At 36.9% G+C, this 21,497-nt stretch overlaps 1 protein-coding gene across 18 annotated transcripts in view; it reads right to left on the bottom strand.

The window, feature by feature from the left end:
- Window positions 1-21,497, bottom strand: part of CPEB3 (cytoplasmic polyadenylation element binding protein 3) — a 226,383-nt gene that overhangs the window by 28,295 nt on the left and 176,591 nt on the right. For all 18 annotated transcript variants that reach the window (XM_007478808.3, XM_016422704.2, XM_016422730.2 and 15 more), the window contains one exon: window positions 4,974-5,088. In XM_007478808.3, coding sequence (XP_007478870.1) covers window positions 4,974-5,088 — 115 coding nt within the window. The remainder of the gene's footprint in view (window positions 1-4,973; window positions 5,089-21,497) is intronic.

The following is a 21,497-nucleotide window of genomic DNA, read 5'->3' as shown; positions in this document are numbered from 1 at the left end:
GTCATATTTCTCAGCTATGGACTTTTCTAGACATATTTCTCCAAATGTCACAAAGGTGTTCATGTAGACTGAGTCTGAACACCTGAATAGTGAGAGTTGCAAATCTTAAAATTTTAATTCTACTTCAGATCTATTTTCAAGTTAGATGATGTCAAGGATATGAAAGCAATAAACCTATACAGCATTAGGGACATTTAACTCAATTTGATAAGATTGCTGTCAGCTTGACTACTCGTCATGAGTATGAAAATATCCGAACTCTCAATAGTTACTGAGATTTGATCCTGCTTAATTCTTATTGATGAGGCACTGATGAATGTTAATTTGTCCTGGTTTCTTCTCTGTATATTAGCCTTAGTCCTAATTTGGCTTTGGCTTAATTTGGTAACTGTTACTCTTTCTGGTACAGTTGTTGTACACTTTAGCATCAGCTGTTAGCAAAAATCTTTGCTGGCTAAGCAAGGATATATCATGAAATTGGAAAATCCTTGGACTCAAAGGGTAAACCAGCACCAGATCTCATTTAGGATAATGGTTTTAATGGTCAACTTGAGAGGCGGGGAGAGAAAAGCTACAGCTAACAAAAACAAACAAGGAAGGAGGTTTAAAGTGGTGACAAAAGTTAAAGGACATGGGTGTGACACACATAGTTTCATATTTCATGCTAAAACAAGAGACAGTCTTATAATTAAGTGAAAAGAGATGAATTCATAGAACCATTCACAAAACATTAGGGGAAAAGAGGGAAAAGTTCTAGGGAGGAGGAGATTCCCAGAAAGAAATTTCAGTATTTGTCTCTGAATATAAAATTAAAACATACGATGAAAAAAGAGATGGAGAGAGAGAAAGAGAGAGAGAGAAAAAGAGACAGAGAGAGAGAGAGAGAGGAGAAATGCAATACTATAGTCTTTACTATACTCAGAAAGCAACATAACCAATGATACCACAATAAATCTATTCCCCAGTGCCTTAAACTGAAAGTGAAAAACAAAGGAAATAATTGAGTTAAAAGCTATTCAGATGCCCTTAGGCATCTGAATCCCTTATGAGGATCTGACCTCTAGCCTTATGAGGCCATCATAATGGTAGCTATGTTCAAAATGCTTGTATGGTGAATCTTCAAGTTTATCGTGACTTGAAGAGGCAGGACATGCACATGGTATGATTCTTTTCCAATTTCCCTATTCAGAGAGAATCTTGTCATCAACATAAAAGCTGATTCTTCTATTTTCTTCCTTAGTCTGACTCTTTCTCAGTCCAAATAAGGTCAATGAATAGATTTCTCCTAGGCTTACCAACTCTATGCATTCCCATACTCTGAGGCTTTGAAGGGAAGGAGGTAGAGTTAGGTCTGATTTACAGGGCTCTTGAATTCTCTACTCCTGTGTGGTTGTTTAGGGGCAGCATAGAGCATCTCTTTCCTCTAGAATTCAGATTTTTGTCTGAAAGAAATGGGCTGGTAGAAATATATGTTATGCAGAATCTATCCTTCATTTGCTTGGAAGACAATGTAATTGGTCTAGAAAGAAACCTTGAGACATTCCAGGAGATGCCTGGGAAACTGACTTGCTACTAGCTGATGGAGGTTAGTCTGGGGAGTTCATAAACCAAAGAAAATATTAAGGCTAAGGAAAGATATTAGTTAAGTATATACAGGTTTCTACATGTTAAATAACAGTGACAGGGGCATTTTAAATTATGCCAATTGATCTAATTTTTGTCTAGCAAATATTTATTACTATTCTTTTTCATGAATATTTCCAGTATATCCCACATTATTAGGTTTTTCACTACTATTTCCCATACTCCTATTACTTCCTATAACTGCCTAGGTCTTCATTCAACCAGAACAACTTGAAAACAGGAAAGTCTTTCAAAGGAAAAACTGGTTAGGTCAACTCCTAACTCACATGCTATTTCTTAAGAAGTGTCAACTGTTTTTTTGTTTTTGTTTTTAGCAGTTCATTCCTGCTTAAATCAATGGGACTGTATCAACAGTTCAATTAGTGTTAACTCTGAGATTGACAACTTGTTTTTTGGAACTCCTTTGGTGTTGATTTCACTTCCTCCCTCATACCTCTAATGTCTTCGCACATATTCAGGAATGGCCAAATCTAAGTGGATGATCTTACTTCTTTTTGTGTTCTTTCCCCCATGAATAATTATGATGCTCTTATTGAGTGATTGCAACTAATTGCTAAGGGAGTAAGGGGTACCTATATTTTTGTAGTGATATTGTAAGACACCAAAGTGTATATAAGACCCAAATGAAAAAATCTAAAAAAAAGACCCAAACTTCAGGTTCCTGGCTGTAAGAGGTGGGAAATCTTATTCTCAGTGTCACTTAAAATCATAACCACTCTTAAAAAAAAAAAAAAAACCTTACCTAAGCCCAAGGTCTCCAGATAAGAGAATAAAATCTGGAGTGTTTTGATCATTTCAGGACTTCACAAGATTCTTATCATGAGAAATTCCCCAAGGCCTAGGAGTAACTGGCACAATCTCTGTATTGAGTTCCCAATGAACTTGCCTATTGTTTTTAAGTGTTGAATTTGAGATGAATTAATAAAATCATGATTAATTCCTTTAAGAAACTTAGTCCTTTCTCAAATCTCAATCGATTGCTCCGTGACATAAGGCTCTCAGATCCTTCCTTACAGAGCAGTTCTAGATTCAAGTAGTCAGCAATGTTTCACTCCCTGGTTACTGGGGGTTTCCATGTGGAATTCCAAAGTATAAAAATTAGCCTTCCATTTAAATTAAGCTTAACACCCATGTAATATAAACCATTTTTCAAACCTAGAGGACTAATTAAAGAATGAATATGAAAATTCTACAGTGGTAAGACCCTAAATTAAATTACATAGTTTGTTTAAAAATACAAACTATATATTTTGAACCACTAATTTTAAGATAAACTTTTTTTTTTAAGCCATAAAAGTTAGACACTTTTGCCCCCAGAGGTGCAAGGGTTTTTGCCTTGGGTTGTCAGGGAAGGACTACTAAGCTCTGTCAGGATTTGTAAAATTAAGGTAATGACCTAGTACCATTCCTATTCCTCCTTCTCCCAAGTCATGAAAGTGGGCAAGCTAAAAAAGCAGTAAGGAAATAACTAGCTTGTAAAACCTATTATGCCTAGGACTCAAGTAAAAATATCCTTGATAGAGTAAAATCAATTCCACAATTTAATACACTGGATTTCCCTTTTAAGACAATTTCTTAGTGCTCCATCAATCAATTAGCTGTTTCATTTAGGAGCAAGAATACTTAATACTTATGCCTACAGCAGAAAAAATGCAAGATCATTTATTATTGTCTCTGGTGGCAATCCCTTAAAAGCCCACAAGGTGTAGACTTTCTCATGAAAGATTTTCTGTGCTACCCTAATCCTCTCATCTGCCTTTCCAGATCAGTACATTCAATTTTTAAGTTGAAAATGAGAAAGAGACATATAACAAATATATATACTTGAACAATTTTTGGCCATTGTTTCAATAGTCTTTGCCACCTGGAAAGCGGAAGATCTGTAAATAAGTTTAATTTGTGCCTAGTAATCTAAGGTTGACTCAGAAATGACAGGGAAATAATAGGTTCCATTTCTCTTCATCCTGTAACACAATTTTCTTTGACTCAAATATTACTTAACTCAGTTTTGGTTTGCTTTCAACTAGCCTACAACAGGGGATAAGGAAGAGGTTTCTGTTTTGCCTTCTTGAGATTTCTCAGTTTTCTATGGGAACAGTTTGATCTAAGACATGTTGACATGGTGTGAAATTACATACTTCTTGGTCACATGCTACACATATAAAGTTTATTCTTCAAATGGACTTCTGAAACTTTTTTTTCCTTTTCCATAGAGATTTGGAATAAGCTACTTTCGGGCAGGACACAGGAAGATGGGGTCTTTAAGCAAACTATCAAAATAGCACTTAATTAAAGTTAAGGTGCCTTTTGAGATGCATTAATTTTATTTTTTTTAATTTAGTTACTATGTGATTTTTCTCTAAATTTTAATGTTTTCTAATCTAATGATCTGGATATAAAAAGTATATTTATATATTTCATTTATGTCTTTATATATATATATAATACACATACACAATGGGGGCAGATATTTTGTATTTCTTACAACTGCAGGTATATCATCAATGTGATATTCCCCTCCCATAATTTTTCTGTGCCCAAAGGACATTATAAGTGCTCTAGGAAAAAAATACATTTTAAGGAACTAAATTAAGTGTAATTATTTTTCATAAAATAATGTTGATTAGGGTTATATTAATTCTGCTTTAAGGATTTACATTTTAAACTCATCATTTCAGCACCACTTCACTGGCCCTATCTATGATTGCAGTTAAATACAGGAAAACAATTTTATCATTGAAAAATGAGGGGAAAAAACAAGGTTAAAAATGGAAATTGAAATCAAAATTAAAATACTCAGAAATAAAAATTTTTTTAAGCTTCCTCAAGTCCCAGAAATAAGAACCAAATTTACTTGGTAAGAGTTTCAAATTTGATTTCCTAAGATAGAATTGTTTATAAATAGAAAGGCTTACTAATATTGATGATCATGTGCTTATAGAGTACTCAATATTATTCTATAGCTCAAATTACTTACATCCTCTGTCATATAGGATAATGCAGCTGACCCATCATCTCGACAAGTTGTGTAGACTGTAACTTCCTTAAGAAGTATGTGGCTTTATAAGGAAGCAGCAAACAGAATTCACACTTTTAAAACAGCAATACACTAAAAAACTAAAGATGATTTCATGAAATTCGTTCTTGTGCCAAAGAAAATGGTAGATACGGGCATCACACTCAGAATCTTGAGGCAGGCAGCCAGGCCAAAATGGCGCACTTTAGAAAGCAGACAAACTCACAGCCTTCTTTTTTTAAGATGCTGCATACAGCAGATGGGGAAACCTGGAAAATATTTAAGACTAAATGTTTTTACTATTTCCACTCACCAGCTCGAAGGGGTCGTGGAACTCCCCCAACAAAGATAGTTTTTCTGGGGTCCAAAGGCTGAGAGCCATCCATTACAAAGTCACTGTCACTTAGGTTCCATGGTCGAATTTGCACCTGAAAAAAAGTTGTTTACTTGGTCCTTACTTCATTTCCAGCAACCCCAATGAGAATAAGATGACTCTAATGACAAACCCACTAAATTTGTGAATTTTATAGTATATTCAACCCAGTATGAATCCAGAAAAAAAGAGTTCACTTCAACTATATATTGTATCTTCTACTAGGTAGACCTCTGGGGGTTCCACACATAGACACTAAACCCAAAGGAAACTCTCAAACACACCATGGATTCCTCTTTAGGGAACTGCCTGTAGGTCAGGAAAATGGATCTTTTCCTGACAGATTTTTCCAAGTACAGGCAGTGGAATCATGGTCTCAGGTTTGCAATCAAAATCTATAGTGTTTCCAGTCAATTTCTCATTAGGCACGCTGATGGAGGAGAACAAATTGCTTCTGGATTATTCATGTAGCTGGGTTTGTAATTCACATACCTCTAAAAATAACGAAGCCATACTGCAAGAAGATTATTGTGTAAGACTCATTAACATTTAACAAGTTAACACATGGGGCACACAAACATAGATACTGAAGAACTGAGGAGATACTGTTAATGGCCTTTTGTTTCATCAGCATGTCCTAGGCCTGTCTCCTACAGTTCAAAAACTACATCCTACTGAATAGGACTGAAAAGGGGTATGTATGTATGCCATTTTGCCAGCACTGGTAGCTATGAGAATCTTCAAAATGTTACTAAGCCCCGCCTAAAATCAGATCTATGATTTCCTCCTCTATTTTACTTAAATTCCTATATCTGTGTAGATGAATATCTGGTAATTTGGTTAGATATTAACATATGTAAAGTATTTCATAAGCCTTAAACTGCTATATAAATGCTATTATTATTATTATTATCATAGATGTGCTCATTGGATATGCTGTATGCCAAGCACACCCTAATTTCTCCAAAAACCAATTTGTATTTTGTAGTTCCTTTAAGTTTAGCTTTTTCATGGATTTAAAATAAAAGTTAAGTTTCATTTCACTTTCTTTAGTTTGTTTAGTAAATAAAGCAAAAGCTCTTTATGATTGAATAGTCAAATGTTCACCTTAAAAAATTAAATTTCCGGGTTGCAAAATATACTTGTGTGCATGTCTATTATTTACATCTATTTGTTATAAAATTCCAGACTATAACTTAGAAGTTACATTATAACTTTCCCACACTTATCACTCTTCTCACCGCCTGAATTTTCATACTTTTCCATATGCTAGGACTTGATGTCTAAAGAAGTTTCAAAAGAGTTCCTTCAACACACCTCAAGAGTAGAGCATCTTCATCTTTAAGTGAATGTTTCCCATTCTCTACTAGTGGAAATTTGCTTAACTAGGTCCGTGATGCTTTCATCTAAAAGTCATTTTAAACTGTTTTCAACCATGTGTTTCCAAACCCTACTTGGTAATATGATTTTAATTGAAGAGCCCAAAGACTCAGAGATCTAAAACTAGAAGAGAACTCAGAGGCTCCATAAAGTGAACTAATTACATTATTTAAAAAAATTTTTAATTACCAGTATTTCACCATTAGTTTATCTTGGTCTACTAATCATCTTAATTTGTTAGAGAATTATTAAATAATATCTATTCTTTTCCTAGAGACCCTTTAAGTCTATATTTTAAGTGCTATCAGTAAAAACAGACTAAACACTATATTGGTATAGTGATTGAACTACTTTTTAAAAAAAGGATTAAAGATGGGCTTTGCTCTACAAAAGCTTCCAAATTAATCTCTGATGATTTTAATGGAAAGATGAAACTAATAAGGCTGAATGTACCATTCCCTTAAATCATTAGTGTCTCTCAACTTTCTCCAGGATGCATATAAAAATCAAGTCTGTGCACCTATTGCAGAGAGTCATATAGAATTGAAGCAATTATCTTTCTTTGTTGGGCTTTATCTGGGAACACTTTTGAAAGATATGTTTGTCCGAGACAACCCAGTGCTATTAACATTGTCATGGTGAATTACTAAAACTATAAAACTCACTCTCATTTTAATTTTCTATACCAAATAATTTGTTGCTAATAAAATGGATTATCCAGATAGGAGTATGCTTTGAAAAATCTATTTCCTTATCTGAGGCAAGGAAAAATGTTATTGGTCTTTGTTTACAGTTATTATTTTATATTGGCTGAGATATTCTCATGTAGCTCCATCCAGATTATTCACACTAAGTCCTTGAAGAGTCTTCTTGCTGGATTTCAACTGTCTCAACAAGTTGTTTTTGCCACTTCTTTTAGTACTATAGTTTCATGTATTATATAAACCCATCCATTTAATATTTCTTCTGGATGTCAAGTTTGTTGTTAATTATGAAAACCATGCACCTATATTTTCCAGATAGTTTAAGAATCTAAGTGAGTTTAATGTTAACAATGAAGAAAAAAATTCACTTATATAGCACTTAAAGGTGCTTTCTCCCAGCTTTGCCCATTAGGTGCGATATAATTCCATTTTCAGACATGAGGAGCCTCAGAGAGATTAACTGCAAACTAGTTAAGTAGTAGAGTATGACTTGAATCTAGGTTTTCTGGCTCCATGAAGAGTGTTCTTTCTGCTAGCATGAAGCCTGTCTTTCTCATTCTTATGGGACATCTCTATGTACACAGACTGCAGGTTTCCACATGTGTCTTCTCTCACACAGAGACCTTCTGCTGGCCACATGAATCCTATTACAAGCAGTCTCAGGACCTGGTAAGGATGTTTAAATAATTTTTGGGTAACAGAGTTGGAAGTGACGCAAAAGGCATTTGTTCTTTTAAAATTCACAATTCAAGTAGTCTCCCTCAGAAACAGAAAACCTCAATCAAGGAAACTGTAGCCATTTCCCACTGCTGCAGCTCCCAATTCCCTTCTCCCACTCAAAACATCTAATTCACTATCGCATTTTCATCCAAGGATGCCCTATGACGTCACTGTCAGCACAAACATGGAAAGAGGCGAGAATACAAAGGGTTCATATCTGATTCTCACATTGTAGGTCTGAAAAGCTGGGAGGACAGTAGGTCAAGCAGAGCAAGGAGCCAAGTGTTGGCTGATGAGCCCTATTCATATAGGCACAGTTCAGGACTGCTTCCAGAGAGCAGCTGTGATGAGTGCCGGAGTTCCTTTATTTGTGGCTTCCTTCTAGAGAAATAATGACACCCACTACCCAGTGCAGCAGCTCAAGAGAACATTTCCAAACTTCCCAATAATATTGTCAAGTTCAGCCAACCGTTGCCTCTCTCTGAGGAACAGACCTACAGGAATAGGTGGCTATTCAGCCTTTTATCTTTGCCCAAATCAGTCCCACACAGGGGTGCTCACTATTGCATGAGGTGGTCTCTCTCCTTTACCATTTTTCCTATTGTGTTGGTGGTTCTTTTCCAGAGAGGTGGCACTTACCATTTTGTTACACAGGATCTTAGCTACCAGGGTTGAGATGTGACTACTGTTTTGCCACCATAAAATAAATACGCTTTCCATTTTAATATCAACTTGAATATTAATGTTTCTTTACATTTTATAGCTTTTACTTTATATTTCTGATATTTGCTGCCACAACTCAATCATCCCATACTGTGCATGTTGTGGTTAAAATGCCCTTAGTTCATTTAGGTAAGCAACTCAATGTAGCTTTGGAAACATTATACAAAACCAGAGCAATGATACTGTAACACTTTAAGGTTTTAAGGATAACTGGGGTCAACTGAGAAAAAATTACACACAGGAAGAGAGACTTCTGGATACTAGAAGTCTTATTTTTTTCTTTTTAATTTATTTATATATTTTGTTCTGACTTGACACTCCAAATTAATGCCTAAATAACTCCTGTTACAAAATATATTCTCAGAAAAATTAAGCAAAACCATTTAACAGCAATGTCATAGGTCATTTAGGGATCTCCTGTGAATCATATGTTGATGTCCTTAAAAATGTGATTTCTCATGTAACCTTAGGCCAGGGCTGGGCTGCTAAGTGTTTAAATAACCAGTTCTCTGAGTGGGGGCTGGGGGTGAGGGAAATGTACACAGGACACATATTTAACTTTAATTTGCTAACATTTCCTCCATCACTTTTGTAGAAAGGAAAACTGAATCAAGCTCTGAACTTTCTGCCACTGAGGTGGAACAAACAGCTGTTGGAAGGTTAGAGTGAAATTGATGGATAGCAATGACAGTTGGTGGGGAGAGGGGCGTCTGGGAGAGTGACAGTTGCTCTCAAAGGTGCAACTCTTTCCTAGCCCTCAGACTGGAAGGCACACTCTCTCCCTGCCTCAGGACAGAAGTACCTCTATTCCTGATTTTCCCAACTGTGTGCTCCAGCATATGTGGGAATGAATGAAATCAAGCGATTTACACTAATCTTAAGCCACTGAAAAGTTTCATAGATGTTAAGCAGAAAATAAATATAATCTTGAATCATGACAAAAAATAAGTTGTAAACCATATAAAAGAAATGTCCAATCAAGGCTAGATAACCCATGGCAAGTAATAATTTCCACCACTTTCTAAATCTATACAATCAACAAAACAATAAATCAAGCTCTGACTTCTGGTGTTTGCTGATGTCCAAAGTGTAAATGCTTAAAAGAAAAATTTAACAATCAGAAAAGGCTTCCAGAACATCCCTGTCCAACAGGGACTCAAGCACTAATCAAGCATTAACCACATGGAATGGTCTACAAGGATTGCTATATGTGGTAGCATCTTTCCTGGAGCTATGATTTCTTCATCAATATGGGTGCTGTCACTACGAAGGGATATCACAATGCTTCACCTTCTCATCTCGTGCTATCCATGAATTAATTTCCTTACAATTTCCAATGAAAATCCACTTAAGTTGGAGACATAGCTGTTAAACAAACATTCATGAGGCACTTGAGCTGTCTTATCTTTTATTCTATTTCTCTCTTACACACACACACACACACACACACACACACAGGCTTATCTCCTTTTTTGTCCTCAATGATGTCTTATAACAGGAGTGTCAAACTCAAAATAGAAACAGCTCCCTGTTGGCTACATACTGACTTAGAAAACCACAAGTTAACATTATCTATGTTGCACTGAATTGTATTTACCTTGTTAAACATTTCCCAATGACATTATACTCATGTTTATAGGCAGCTTGCTACCTGTGTGTCTGACACCTCTGCCTTATACCATATCTATTGTACAAGTTATCACTTGTAACATGCAATAGTCTACATGCTCTCCATGCAGCCTCCCAATGCCTTTTGTGTAACTTGTAATTTTAATTTTTGTGAAAGCACATGTCTGATGATTCCTAGCCACATAGCAATCTATGGGAAAATTGGCATTATAGTTTGTTTTTTTGCAGTATTGATCACTTCCAGATAAACGGAAGCACTAAGCAATCTCTCCAATATGATACGACCTGATACTCTCCTCTTACTCAGTTCTAGGACCAGATCAACATCCATCTGCAGTACTTAGTCAAGATAGGTATATACTGATCAACCAAGTCCACTGGCTGGCTGTTCAACAGCATGCCACTGTCTGAGTAATGAGTGATTTTATCCATATTTTTTTCTGTAGATAGTTATACCAACCACTTGCAAAGTAGTGAGAGTTTCAAGAATACAACTCCATGTAATTCAAACAAAGCCACCTAAGATCAGGAGCATCTGTAGAACTTCTACTTCAATAGAGTCCTTTTGTTTGAACTCTCTACAGGTATCCATTCCTGTTCACACAATGCCATGTCTACCAGTGTCATGCCTCCTTGCTTGCAACTTCTCTTGAGGTTATTAATCTGTGAACAAATTCATTTTCATGGTTGCATATTGACAGTCTTGTATGATCTCAGTGCACACATGGGAAACAATTTATTTGAAGGCACCTTCAAGACTGCAATTTGTCTATACTTAAATGCTTTCCCTCCCCCTAGATTTCCCCAACTGAGGGTAAAGAACTCCTTTACTCATTGCATGTGTTAAATGGGAAGGGTCTAAGGCCACCCTTCTCTGCCCTCTTCTTAGACCATACAGCCTTTTCCATTCCAATTACACAGAACAGATCTCTCACATGGGCATGGGTAGCCGGTGGGTGGGGGTGGGGGGGCCAGTCACGCAAGCCAAATAGTATGACTGGCCCTGCAGTGAAGCCATGGGCTTTGGACTTGAACCTGATGGGACTAAGGCTATGAAGGAATTGAGCTATGCTCTGAGTCTAATCTACCTTCCCTTCCTACAGTGAATCATGAGGCAAAGGAGGGTCTTATGCCGTCAGGATAATGGGTGAAAAATTTTGTACCTTTATTCTTTCATTAGCTTTGAAGCAAATATCCCTTTGTAAAAGCTTAAAAAATCAATTTAGTAAAAGTCAGAATAGGGTTTTTATATTTTCCACACTCAGTCAGTTATATGACCATAAAGAGGTAGTCTCTATAAAGCAAACAAAAAAAAACCCTGATAAAAAATCTGCCTGCTTTCTCCCATTTTCTTCATAGATAACCTTGGTAGTAGGGAAGGATCAAATATTCTTATAGATGTGAAAAAGAATGAATATGGGATGGTAGTTGCTGATGTCTCCTTGGTCACTTATTTTTTTAACAGAAGCACAAGCTGTGAATCTGTCATTTTTAAGTCTTTCAAAATGTTGAAATTTGATTTTTTCGAAGAGTATTAAAATTGTGATAACTCCAACATGGATTTGGTCAGATTCAGCCAAACCTCACCATCTTAAATACCAATGCTACTTCCTTACATAGTGCTTTGGGTACTTGACTGGTTGTATCCAAATGTAAGCATTGCATTATCATCACCAATTAAGTATTCATTGGAAATAAATAAAAAATGTGTACTTAAAATGTGTTTTATTTTAGTTTGCCTTCTGAATAGTGTCAGTCCATGAAATCTACCATTGTTTGTATTATTTAAGTACTAGTCTACTGTCTTATTTAATTGTTCTTAAATCACTTTATTTGTGATTTTCAAGGACCAAGCTTGATATCACAGAAACCCACCAATCTCCTTTAGATGTTAACTCCCTGCCCCCAACAGTAACATTTTAAAAACAGAAATTATTACTGTTGACAAATGGCAAGTAAAGCAACTTGGATTACATAAACTTTTAGAGTCCTTTATTCTCTATGGGAATCAAGGTTGGGGAACCAAGGAGTAACAACCACCTGAATAATTAATTACTCAAGCTTTACTACCAAATGGGACATTTTCTCATTTAGTTCACATTAATCTAAGGGAATAACTTGCATTGAAATATACTTGTAAGAACTAACAGTACACAAAGTAAATGTAGATGTTAGATGCTTCTCATTAGTAACTATAAGTTGCTATATTGCATTTAGAATAGTTCTGGGAACCCTGGAAATAAATACTAAAACGTTGCTTCTAATTGGGAAAAATGATACTGCTACCTGCAAATTTCAATTAAATAAACTGCGTTGGCTCTCAAAGTCATAAACAATGAGATAAGTAATGGAAAAATCTAAAACTTAATAGGAATTGAATATGTTTTAAGTAAGTCAAGACCAAAGTCCCCTCTTGGCTGACAAGGCAAATCTCTGATGTATTCAGAAATATTAAGGATTCACAATGGTCTCTAAACAAAGGTATTTAACAGAAAGTGTCATTGGAGGTATATTAAGAATCACTAATTTTAGGGGGCAGCTGGGTAGCTCAGTGGATTGAGAGCCAGGCCTAGATATGGGAGGTCCTGGGTTCAAATCTGACCTCAGACACTTCCCAGCTGTGTGACCCTGGGGCAAGTCACTTGACCCTCATTGCCTAGCCCTTACCACTCTTCTGCCTAGGAGCCAATACACAGTATTGACTCCAAGATGGAAGGTAAGGTTTAAAAAAATATCTCTAATTTTAATCAAAGCAATTTAAAAATACATACCTTAAATCTTCTAAAATGTTTCATTTTTCCTCTTATAAAATTAACCAATGGGCTTGCATACATTCTGGAATCCCTTTTCTGTAGTACTGAATTGTTTACAGCTTAGTTAATTCTATCTAAGGCAATATTTCTCCAGCACATTCTCTTTAACCCCTTTCTATTCTTCCACCTCTCTCTAATTCTTGCTTGGCTACCTCAGGAAAATCTCTGTCTCCCTTCATTCTGCTATTAAGAAAAATGAACTTAATAATTACTGTTAGTTTTAATAGTCAGATAGGGTGATATATTTGAAAATGAAAAAGAAAGCTGTAAATTCTTAAGAAAAATTAGACAGTCATGTGGACCATCAACCTCTAAAACCCTTCAAAGTACTTAGGAATTCTCCATTCAACAACTTTAATATATTTCTACTTGTTCCTCGTACTCTAATTAAACATCAATTCCAGAATTCCGGAAAAATAAGTTAACAATTTAGTTTGTTTAAATTAACAATACAGCAGAACCTTTTATTTATTTTTAACTGCATATGTATAGTATTTCAGTTATGAAGGCAAAGAGGTTTTTGACCATTAATTGACCATTAGCCCCATTTTCTACATGTTTTTCCTATTCCTCCAATTGTTAGCACCTTCTCCTCTTCCCTCCTTTGTATTTATTCTGGACATGCATACACACACACACACACACACACATCCATCATAAGTCTCCCTTAACATGACAGAAGCTCCTTGAGACCTAGGATTGTCGTGTTTTACTTTTGTATTTCCAGGGCCTAATGGATTTGACACATCACAGATGTTTAAAAAATGCTTGATTGTTGAGATATTTCTAAGGGAAAATATTTTCATGGTTCTTAGACACTAATTTACAAATCAATGTTAGAAGAGACCTGAGGTAGAAATCTGCTTACAAGGTTAAATCTACCATTTCCAATGTGACAGAAATCTCTGAGGAAGGGAATTATGGGAACTGTTTGCCATAATTTTCCTACTATAAGATGTTAATCTGATGGTAGATGGTACAGGTCATGGCAGCTCTAATTTAAGATACATTTAGATAATTAAGATAAATTAAGATAATTTATTGGGGTATTCTTACCATGCTACTAAGATGATCTCCAAGCATTCTGAAAGCTTGGGGTAAAGGGCAGGGGGAGAGGTGTGATGGTGGCTAAAATAGAATTGGTAGCCTGAATGAGTCAGCAAGACTCAGGTTTTCTGTAATATCACTGGACAGCTGAGTCAGAGGGCTGGAGGACCTGGCCCTATCCCAGCCCTTAGCAACTCTATTTTAAGCAGCATGGACCTCTTGGAATGGGGGTAGGGGGTGGGAGGAGGTGAAGATAAGAACAACAGCTTTCTCAGGACACACACAGCAGTGTGTGAATTTGGGAGGCACATTACAACACACTCCTCCAGTGTCCAGGAGTCTAATGATCCTGATGGATGATGCATGTAAAATGAGTTTAAGCTTTTTAAAGCATGTTCACACATCATTATGTCATTGGATCCTGGGTTTCCTCTCACTATCAGAGAACTCCCTGCCACCCACCCATTTAAGTGGCCACTCAGCTGTTAGGGACTTATTTTTAGAGCCTGATAATGACCTATTATTCCCATTTGTATTTTCAATCCAGTTTTTAAAAAATTACAAAGCAACTTTCAACATTTGTTTCTAGAATGAGATCTTTTTTTTGAGGAAGAGGGGAAGCATTTCAGCACCCAGGAGACAGATGAGGTGGGGATGGAGGGAGAAAGAAAAACATAACAAGGGCAGCTAATAGCTAGGGTTTGCCCATTAATTAGTGCAACCAGGATACATGGCACACTCAGAGCTGATACTTTAAAGATCTCCAGCTCCTTTTAGGTTTCCAAGGTCAAACCTAATCTGACCAAGAAATAAAGGGCCTCCCACAGAATCCTCTGACACATAATCTTTCCCCTTTCTTTCTCTTTTCTCTAACATCAAGCAGATTAGAATTTCAGAAAGAAACTGGAATTAGTTAATTTATTACAGAAGCTACTCAGATTGGCAAAAGTCCTCCTAAAATAGCTACTGACCATAAGAATTCCCTTCAGTTTGTCTTTGTATGGACTTAAGGCTTAAAAACTAATAGAAGCATCTAAGGTTACAAGTGGCTCCTGTGGCTCAATGGCATTTATGCCAGGACTGCTGAGGGCTGCTGGATGGTCTGTCATATTCCATTACTGCCAGCACTGTAAAGAAGAACAGCAGCAGGCCATGGTAACACTTCTGGGATCCTTCCAGCTACTGATTAATAATTCAAATGTGGCATTCTGGATACTGTTCCACAACGTTTCCAAACCTAGGACTGGGCATATGCTTAAAAACCTGTATTACAAAAAGTACCATAGATAATTTGGTTGTTAATGTTTTGGTTTATAAAGAATCATCTAAGTTGTTTTACAATCGAGGATAATTTCGGTTGGCCAGAAGATATTAATACCACAAAAGGTGGTTCACCAATACTGCCCGTCTGCCAGTACCCTCACCCTAGGGTTCAATGGCTCAGGAGATATTGTTCCTACAGAGATGGATGTTCATGGTGGCCCCTCTTGTACCAGAAGGATTAAAGTTAAGCCCCAATGAGTGTGTATTTAGAAGCCTAATGTTTGTGACATTCTTACTAGAACTGCTCAGTTCTGTTCGCAGTTTGAACTATGATGAAGAGCTTCTGTGGAGTAGCCTATCTCAAGTATCCTGAGTGAGAAGACTACTAGTCCTGGTCTTACTAGTCATGGAACCATAAAGCAAGTCAGAAAACCTCTTTGTGTCTCATATTCTGCACCTATAAAATGGGGATATCATTGCTTACCTTTAGGTACTGCTTACCTCCTTCCCCATAGTTATTGCTGTGAGCAAAGTGATTTACCTAAGCAAGTACTATTCTTTAAAAATTATAACCTATTTTTTCCAAGAGATGATTAGGCATCTGCAATGGTGACTTCAATTTCTATACGGGTTTGAAGCTGATAGAATTTATCTGTTTAACAGTTTCAGAAGGGCTGAGCAAACTGATAAGGCATTTGTGGATTCTCATCTGGAATGGTTCCCACATCTCTGAACCAAGAAGATTTTCTAACTGATTCAGAGGTGTCTTACTTAGTGGACGTGTGTAGGTCCCTTCACTTTCAAAGTTCTTTTCTTCTGGCTCTTCTCATTAGGTCTGCACATACTTTCTCAAGAGATTTCAAACTGAGGTTTGTGAGAGTGATTTGGACTAACTATGAACATCTGCTTCGGTTTCCACAGGTGTCCTGCCAGTATCTTTGAGTGCCAGAGCTATATAGTGTGACTTATTCCTTGATGAGAGTGAACGGCAGTGAATCAGGAAGAGAACAGGCAAGAAGTACCAGCTCCATGTGGCTATGGTAATGATATCTCCCCCCAAAGAGTCTAAACTAGTTAATAAAGAGCAGTTATCTTTGAGACTGGTTATAAATTGTGAAACTGGATTCTTAAAAAGAAGATGAGGTGTTTTATGGTCCAGAAAATGCAAATGGATTTCATATGCTAGTTAACCATTTGCCACATTCCAGTTCTGCATTCACTCTCATCATTTCCATGTTTCCTTAATGTATCAACGCAATTATTTCTGTAGCTTTTAGATCAAGCAACATCACTTAGGTAGCTATAGAAAGTGTCTAAAATAGAGGTAGCTAGGCGGTTCACTAGATAGTCAGAACTAGAGATAGGAGGTCATGGGTTCAAATTTGACCTTGGGCACTTCCTAGTTGTGTGATTCTGGCCAAGTCACTTAATCCCAATTATCTAACCTTACTGCTCTTCTTCCATGAAACCAATACTTAGTATAGATTCTAAGACAGAAGGTAGAGGCTTAAAAAAAATGTCAAGGATAGCAATCTGGGGTACAGGAATAGTATTTTAATTAAGTCACTGAGCTTCAAGTTTCTATCTTCATGCAATTCTGACCCAAAGCAGTTAATTCAATTGACTAAGATATTCCAATATGTGGTACATATCTGTAATTTCAGGACCATCTGATAATGGACCAAGGTTTGTGAGGACCTGGCTTGCTGATCAGAATTTCATCAATTGCCCATGAATCTAATACTTGCAAGATGTCAGCCCTAGGATAAGTCAAACTCTTCCAGGGTCTGAAGGACAGCCACACATTTGGGATCATCCTTAGCGCTTTCAGTCCACTAAACATGGATCGAAAGGGCAGTTTCTTCCACCGCTCAAGAGCAGACTGAAATTAATGACATCTGTGAAAGTTCCTGATTGACTAAGTCATCCTCTTACCTTTCCTACAAAGCACAGCTCATGGCTCATATTTCCTTTGCTAGAGGCTTTATGTATTCAGCCCTGCTCCCTCACTTATTAGGACTCTCTCTCTCTCCCTCTTATAATTACACTGCATTACTTAGCACATATGTGGTTCTTACTTGGGTACATGCTGTACTCTCCCTTCTCTCTCCAGTGGAAGGTAAGCTCCTTAAGGGGAGGGGCTATTTTATCTTTGTCTTCATATCTCCCAGAACAGAAGAAAGGTACCTTGCACATAATAGGTGCTTAATGTTTGTGGAATGAATTGGAGAGAAGCCTGGTCAAATATTAAGATAGCCAGGACTCATTGGAGCTGTGTTACATAAATGCTTTATCATATAAAAAGCATTTTATTCACAGCAAACCTCTGAGTTTCACAGTGCAAATATCATCCTAATTTTACAGATTTTACCACTTGAGATTCAGTGAATTAACCTAAATAGAAGAGTTGGCATTTGAACTCGAACCATCTGACCCCAAGCCCATCATGCTTTCCAGAATATTATAAAAAGAAAGGCTTTTAGGCCAAATGAGGAAACTGGCTTTATTGTTGAATTCATGGAAAGAAGAGGACAAGAGAAGTGGAGTTATAATACAGAAAAACAGTTTTTTCAAGTTAGAAAGCTTATTAAAGATCTAGTCTGACCCTCTCATTTTACAGATGGGAAAAACATTTTTTGTTGTTTAGTCATTTTTCAGTCATGTTAAACTCTTCCTAATTCTTTTTTGGGATTTCTTGGCAAAGATTCTAGAGTGTTTTGCCATTTACTTCTCCTGCTCATTTTACGGATGAAGAACTGAGACTAACAGGGTTAAATGACTTGCCCAGAGTCACACGGCTAGTAAATGTCTGAGGCTAGATTTGAACCTGGGTCTTCCTTACTCCAGGTCTCACACTTTATCTACCTAGCTGACCCAGGAAAAAAACATTTAGATTCACAGAAATTAAGGGACTCACCTGAGGTCACATATATAGTTTGGGATAGTTAGAACTTAGGTCTGCAACTTTCCATCTGGAGACAGGTTCACAAGATATGCCTAATAAATGGTTTGCTGAGTGACTGATGCTCCTTCTATTATATACCATGTTGTCACCCACACAACATTTAAGGATATTGGAGGAGGAACTTGGGGTAGGAAAATAATTGCAAAGTAATGTCTTTCTGTATTTGATTAACATGAGGAATGTGAGAGCATGCGTGCCCTACTTTTCTATGGCATAAGAAGCATATTCAATTTGGCTTTAAATGCCCCATGTGGTATTTTCAGCCTTCACTGATTGTCGCTACAGAGCATTTGCTATCTATTTCTTCTTACTTAACCAAAAAGGCTTAGGATTTCTGCACAGGTATAGGGTACAGAAGATAGGGCATGGCGTGTCTACTTTTCCAGGTGAATAGACTTAGGTGTTAAAGACTTGGCTTCATTATTTACTATACCTATAACTCTGGGGAAGCCAACCTACCAATCAACTTCCATTTTTTCCTCCATAAAATAAGGATAACCCAACCTGGCCCGTCCAACTCATGTAGTGATTCATGAGGATTAGACAAGAAGGATGTGGTAGTATTTTGGAAAAATATGTAGTATTAATAGCTGCATTTACAGAGCTATGCATGTATATGCGTGTGTATGTGTGTGTGTGTATATAAAACACAAAGACACTCTCAAATTAACCTTTTGAGACAAGTTCCAGTATTGAAAGACAGAGGGGAGAGGAGAGGAAGAAAAGAGATCTCAGACTCCCCCAAGGGGAAGAGCTGACAAACTGAAGGCACTTCAAGGCCACTTCTGGGAAGGAAAAGACGAGGCTGGGCCATGGAGGCGCTCACTAGAGTGGGCCAAGGGGGTTTAGGGGAGGAAACATGTCATCAGGTAGCTTCTATTTTAATGATTTATTCTTGCTATTTGGAGATACGGCTCTGTTGTCTCTACCCAGTAAAGGAATAAAAGTGCTAGCAGTGCCCTCTAAATTGTGTTGCCCTGGGACAAAGATGTTTCAGTCTGCCTTAAGGCTTTAATATTTAGGTATGTATATGATGCCACAGAAAGGTCAGGAAGTCTCAATCTTGAATGGAGGTGACAATGTCTAGGCTACAGAGTTTAGGCCATTAAAACAGTCAACAACCCTTTGAGCTTGAAACTATGGATATTATTAGCCCCATTTAACAGAAAAAGAAAGTAAAGGTAAGAAGGTCATGACTTGCTCATGGTTTACAGAGCCAGGGAATGGTAGAGGTGGTCACTGAACCCTTTGAAGGTCTTCCTGACTCTGGGTCCAGTAGTCTATCAATTATACTAGTGGAGTCAAGCTCAAATTGAAATCATAAATAAGGATCCTTGCCAGCCACATATTTACGTAGAAAACCTCATACTAACATTAACTATGCCAGTTGTAATTTTCTTTATTGTATTAATCATTAACCAGTTACATTTTAATCGAGTATGCATGCTTGACAGTTTTATACTATGCTATCTCTCAAACAAACTTTCTATTATACTCAAAATGTAGCCTTTCTGATCCCTAGAGCTTAGATCAGCGCCCTTCACAAAGCAGGCATTTAATAAATATAGGTAATAAATACACCATGGGAAATGTCTAAATGGACTCAAGAGAGGAAACAACAACCACGAGAGTTTCTAGGAAGCAACAAATGGAGAACTGGCTTTTCTATTCCCAGGGCATTCATGCCTTTCCATGTACATATATAGATTTATAAGTTTGGGGCAGATAACAATCCTATGTGAGCAGCCAACTAACATACCTAGGAATATATGGATTAAGTCTGGTGTTGTAGCCAAACAAAATTTATGGTGACTCTGCATGATGATATAGCTAATAATTGTGCAATTAGTAATAAAATTGGAATTAGTAATAAAAAAGAATAATAACACAAATAAGATTTGCAAAGAGCTTTAGAAATATTATTTCATATGATTCCACAACAACCTGGAGAGGAGATACTATCCTCATTTTACAGATGAAGAAAATGAAGCACATAGAGGTTAAATGACTTGCCCAGGGTCACACAGGCTAATTAGTATCTAAGGTGAGATTTTAACTCAGGCCTCCCTGACTCAAGGTCTAGCACTATATCTGCTGTACCACCTAGCTGCCTTTACAAAATATTTTATAGAAATTAATAATATAATTTATTACTGGAAGAATATAGATACCACCTAGTATAATCTCTTCATTTTATACATAAGGAAAATAAGTTACAAAGGTAGCAAGTAGCAAAGCTAGGCTCAAACCCATCTCTTCCAAATACCATCTGCCTCTTTAAGTTATTTAAACACTGCCAAAGCAAATATTTATGGGGAAAGTTGCAGGGAGGGAAATGGGAGTCAGTTCTAATGCCCTTCTGAAGACCCAAGATATCTACTCCAGAAGGGCTTGCAAACCAGAATGTGCTAATCCCAGAAGAAGGCTACTCTGCCTTGTGCTTAGCCTGGTCCTAGAATTCTACCATCCATCCCCTCTCTAGCCCTCAGCACCTTAGCACACGGTATAGCTGTCAGCTATTTACATCTGGACAGAGTTAAAAAATATACCCAATGATTACCACACCTTAAATAAAGACGACACTAAAAGACCACAAAATGTTTGGTCAAAGACAATAGGTGCTGGTATCAAATGATTACTGTTAAAACACACATCCGAACCCAGATTTTCTCTCTCAGTACAGCGAGCTCTTGTCTTTTCCGTTAACAATAAATAAATGTAAAAGTAGAGAGTGATATGTACTATCAGTTATAATCATTCTTCTCAGAAGATTTGCTTATTATTGGGAATGTACTTTGTGGTAGATTTGAGGATTGGGGGGGTCTTTTGAAACAATAATCATGCAGGGAGATATGTGATCTCTCCCTCCAATAATAGAGATCACAGCCTTCCATGCCTGCTCATTCTTAGGCAACTCTTGTATAATCTCGTGTGTGTGTGTGTATGTGTGTGTGTGTGCGCACACACTGTGTAAAGGAAAGAATGTTAGAGTTGGGGTCAGGAAGACTTGGGTTTAAATCTCTTCTCTGACTAATTGTGTGACCATGGGTAGGTCAATTTCTTCATCTGTTTATAGGAATCTTACCTCTGATACTTAACTCACAGGCTTGATGTAAGGATCAAATGAAAATGTATGTAAAGGATTCACTATTATTATTATTATTTCTTCCCATAAATCCTCCAAAGGAAGTCCATCAATGTAATAAAGGTCTTTTCGAAA

This window comes from Monodelphis domestica, chromosome 1 (assembly GCF_027887165.1).
Source record: "Monodelphis domestica isolate mMonDom1 chromosome 1, mMonDom1.pri, whole genome shotgun sequence".
Classification (NCBI taxonomy): domain Eukaryota; kingdom Metazoa; phylum Chordata; class Mammalia; order Didelphimorphia; family Didelphidae; genus Monodelphis; species Monodelphis domestica.
The sequence above is the reverse complement of the archived record's forward strand: the minus strand, read 5'-3'. Positions and strand labels throughout refer to the sequence as shown.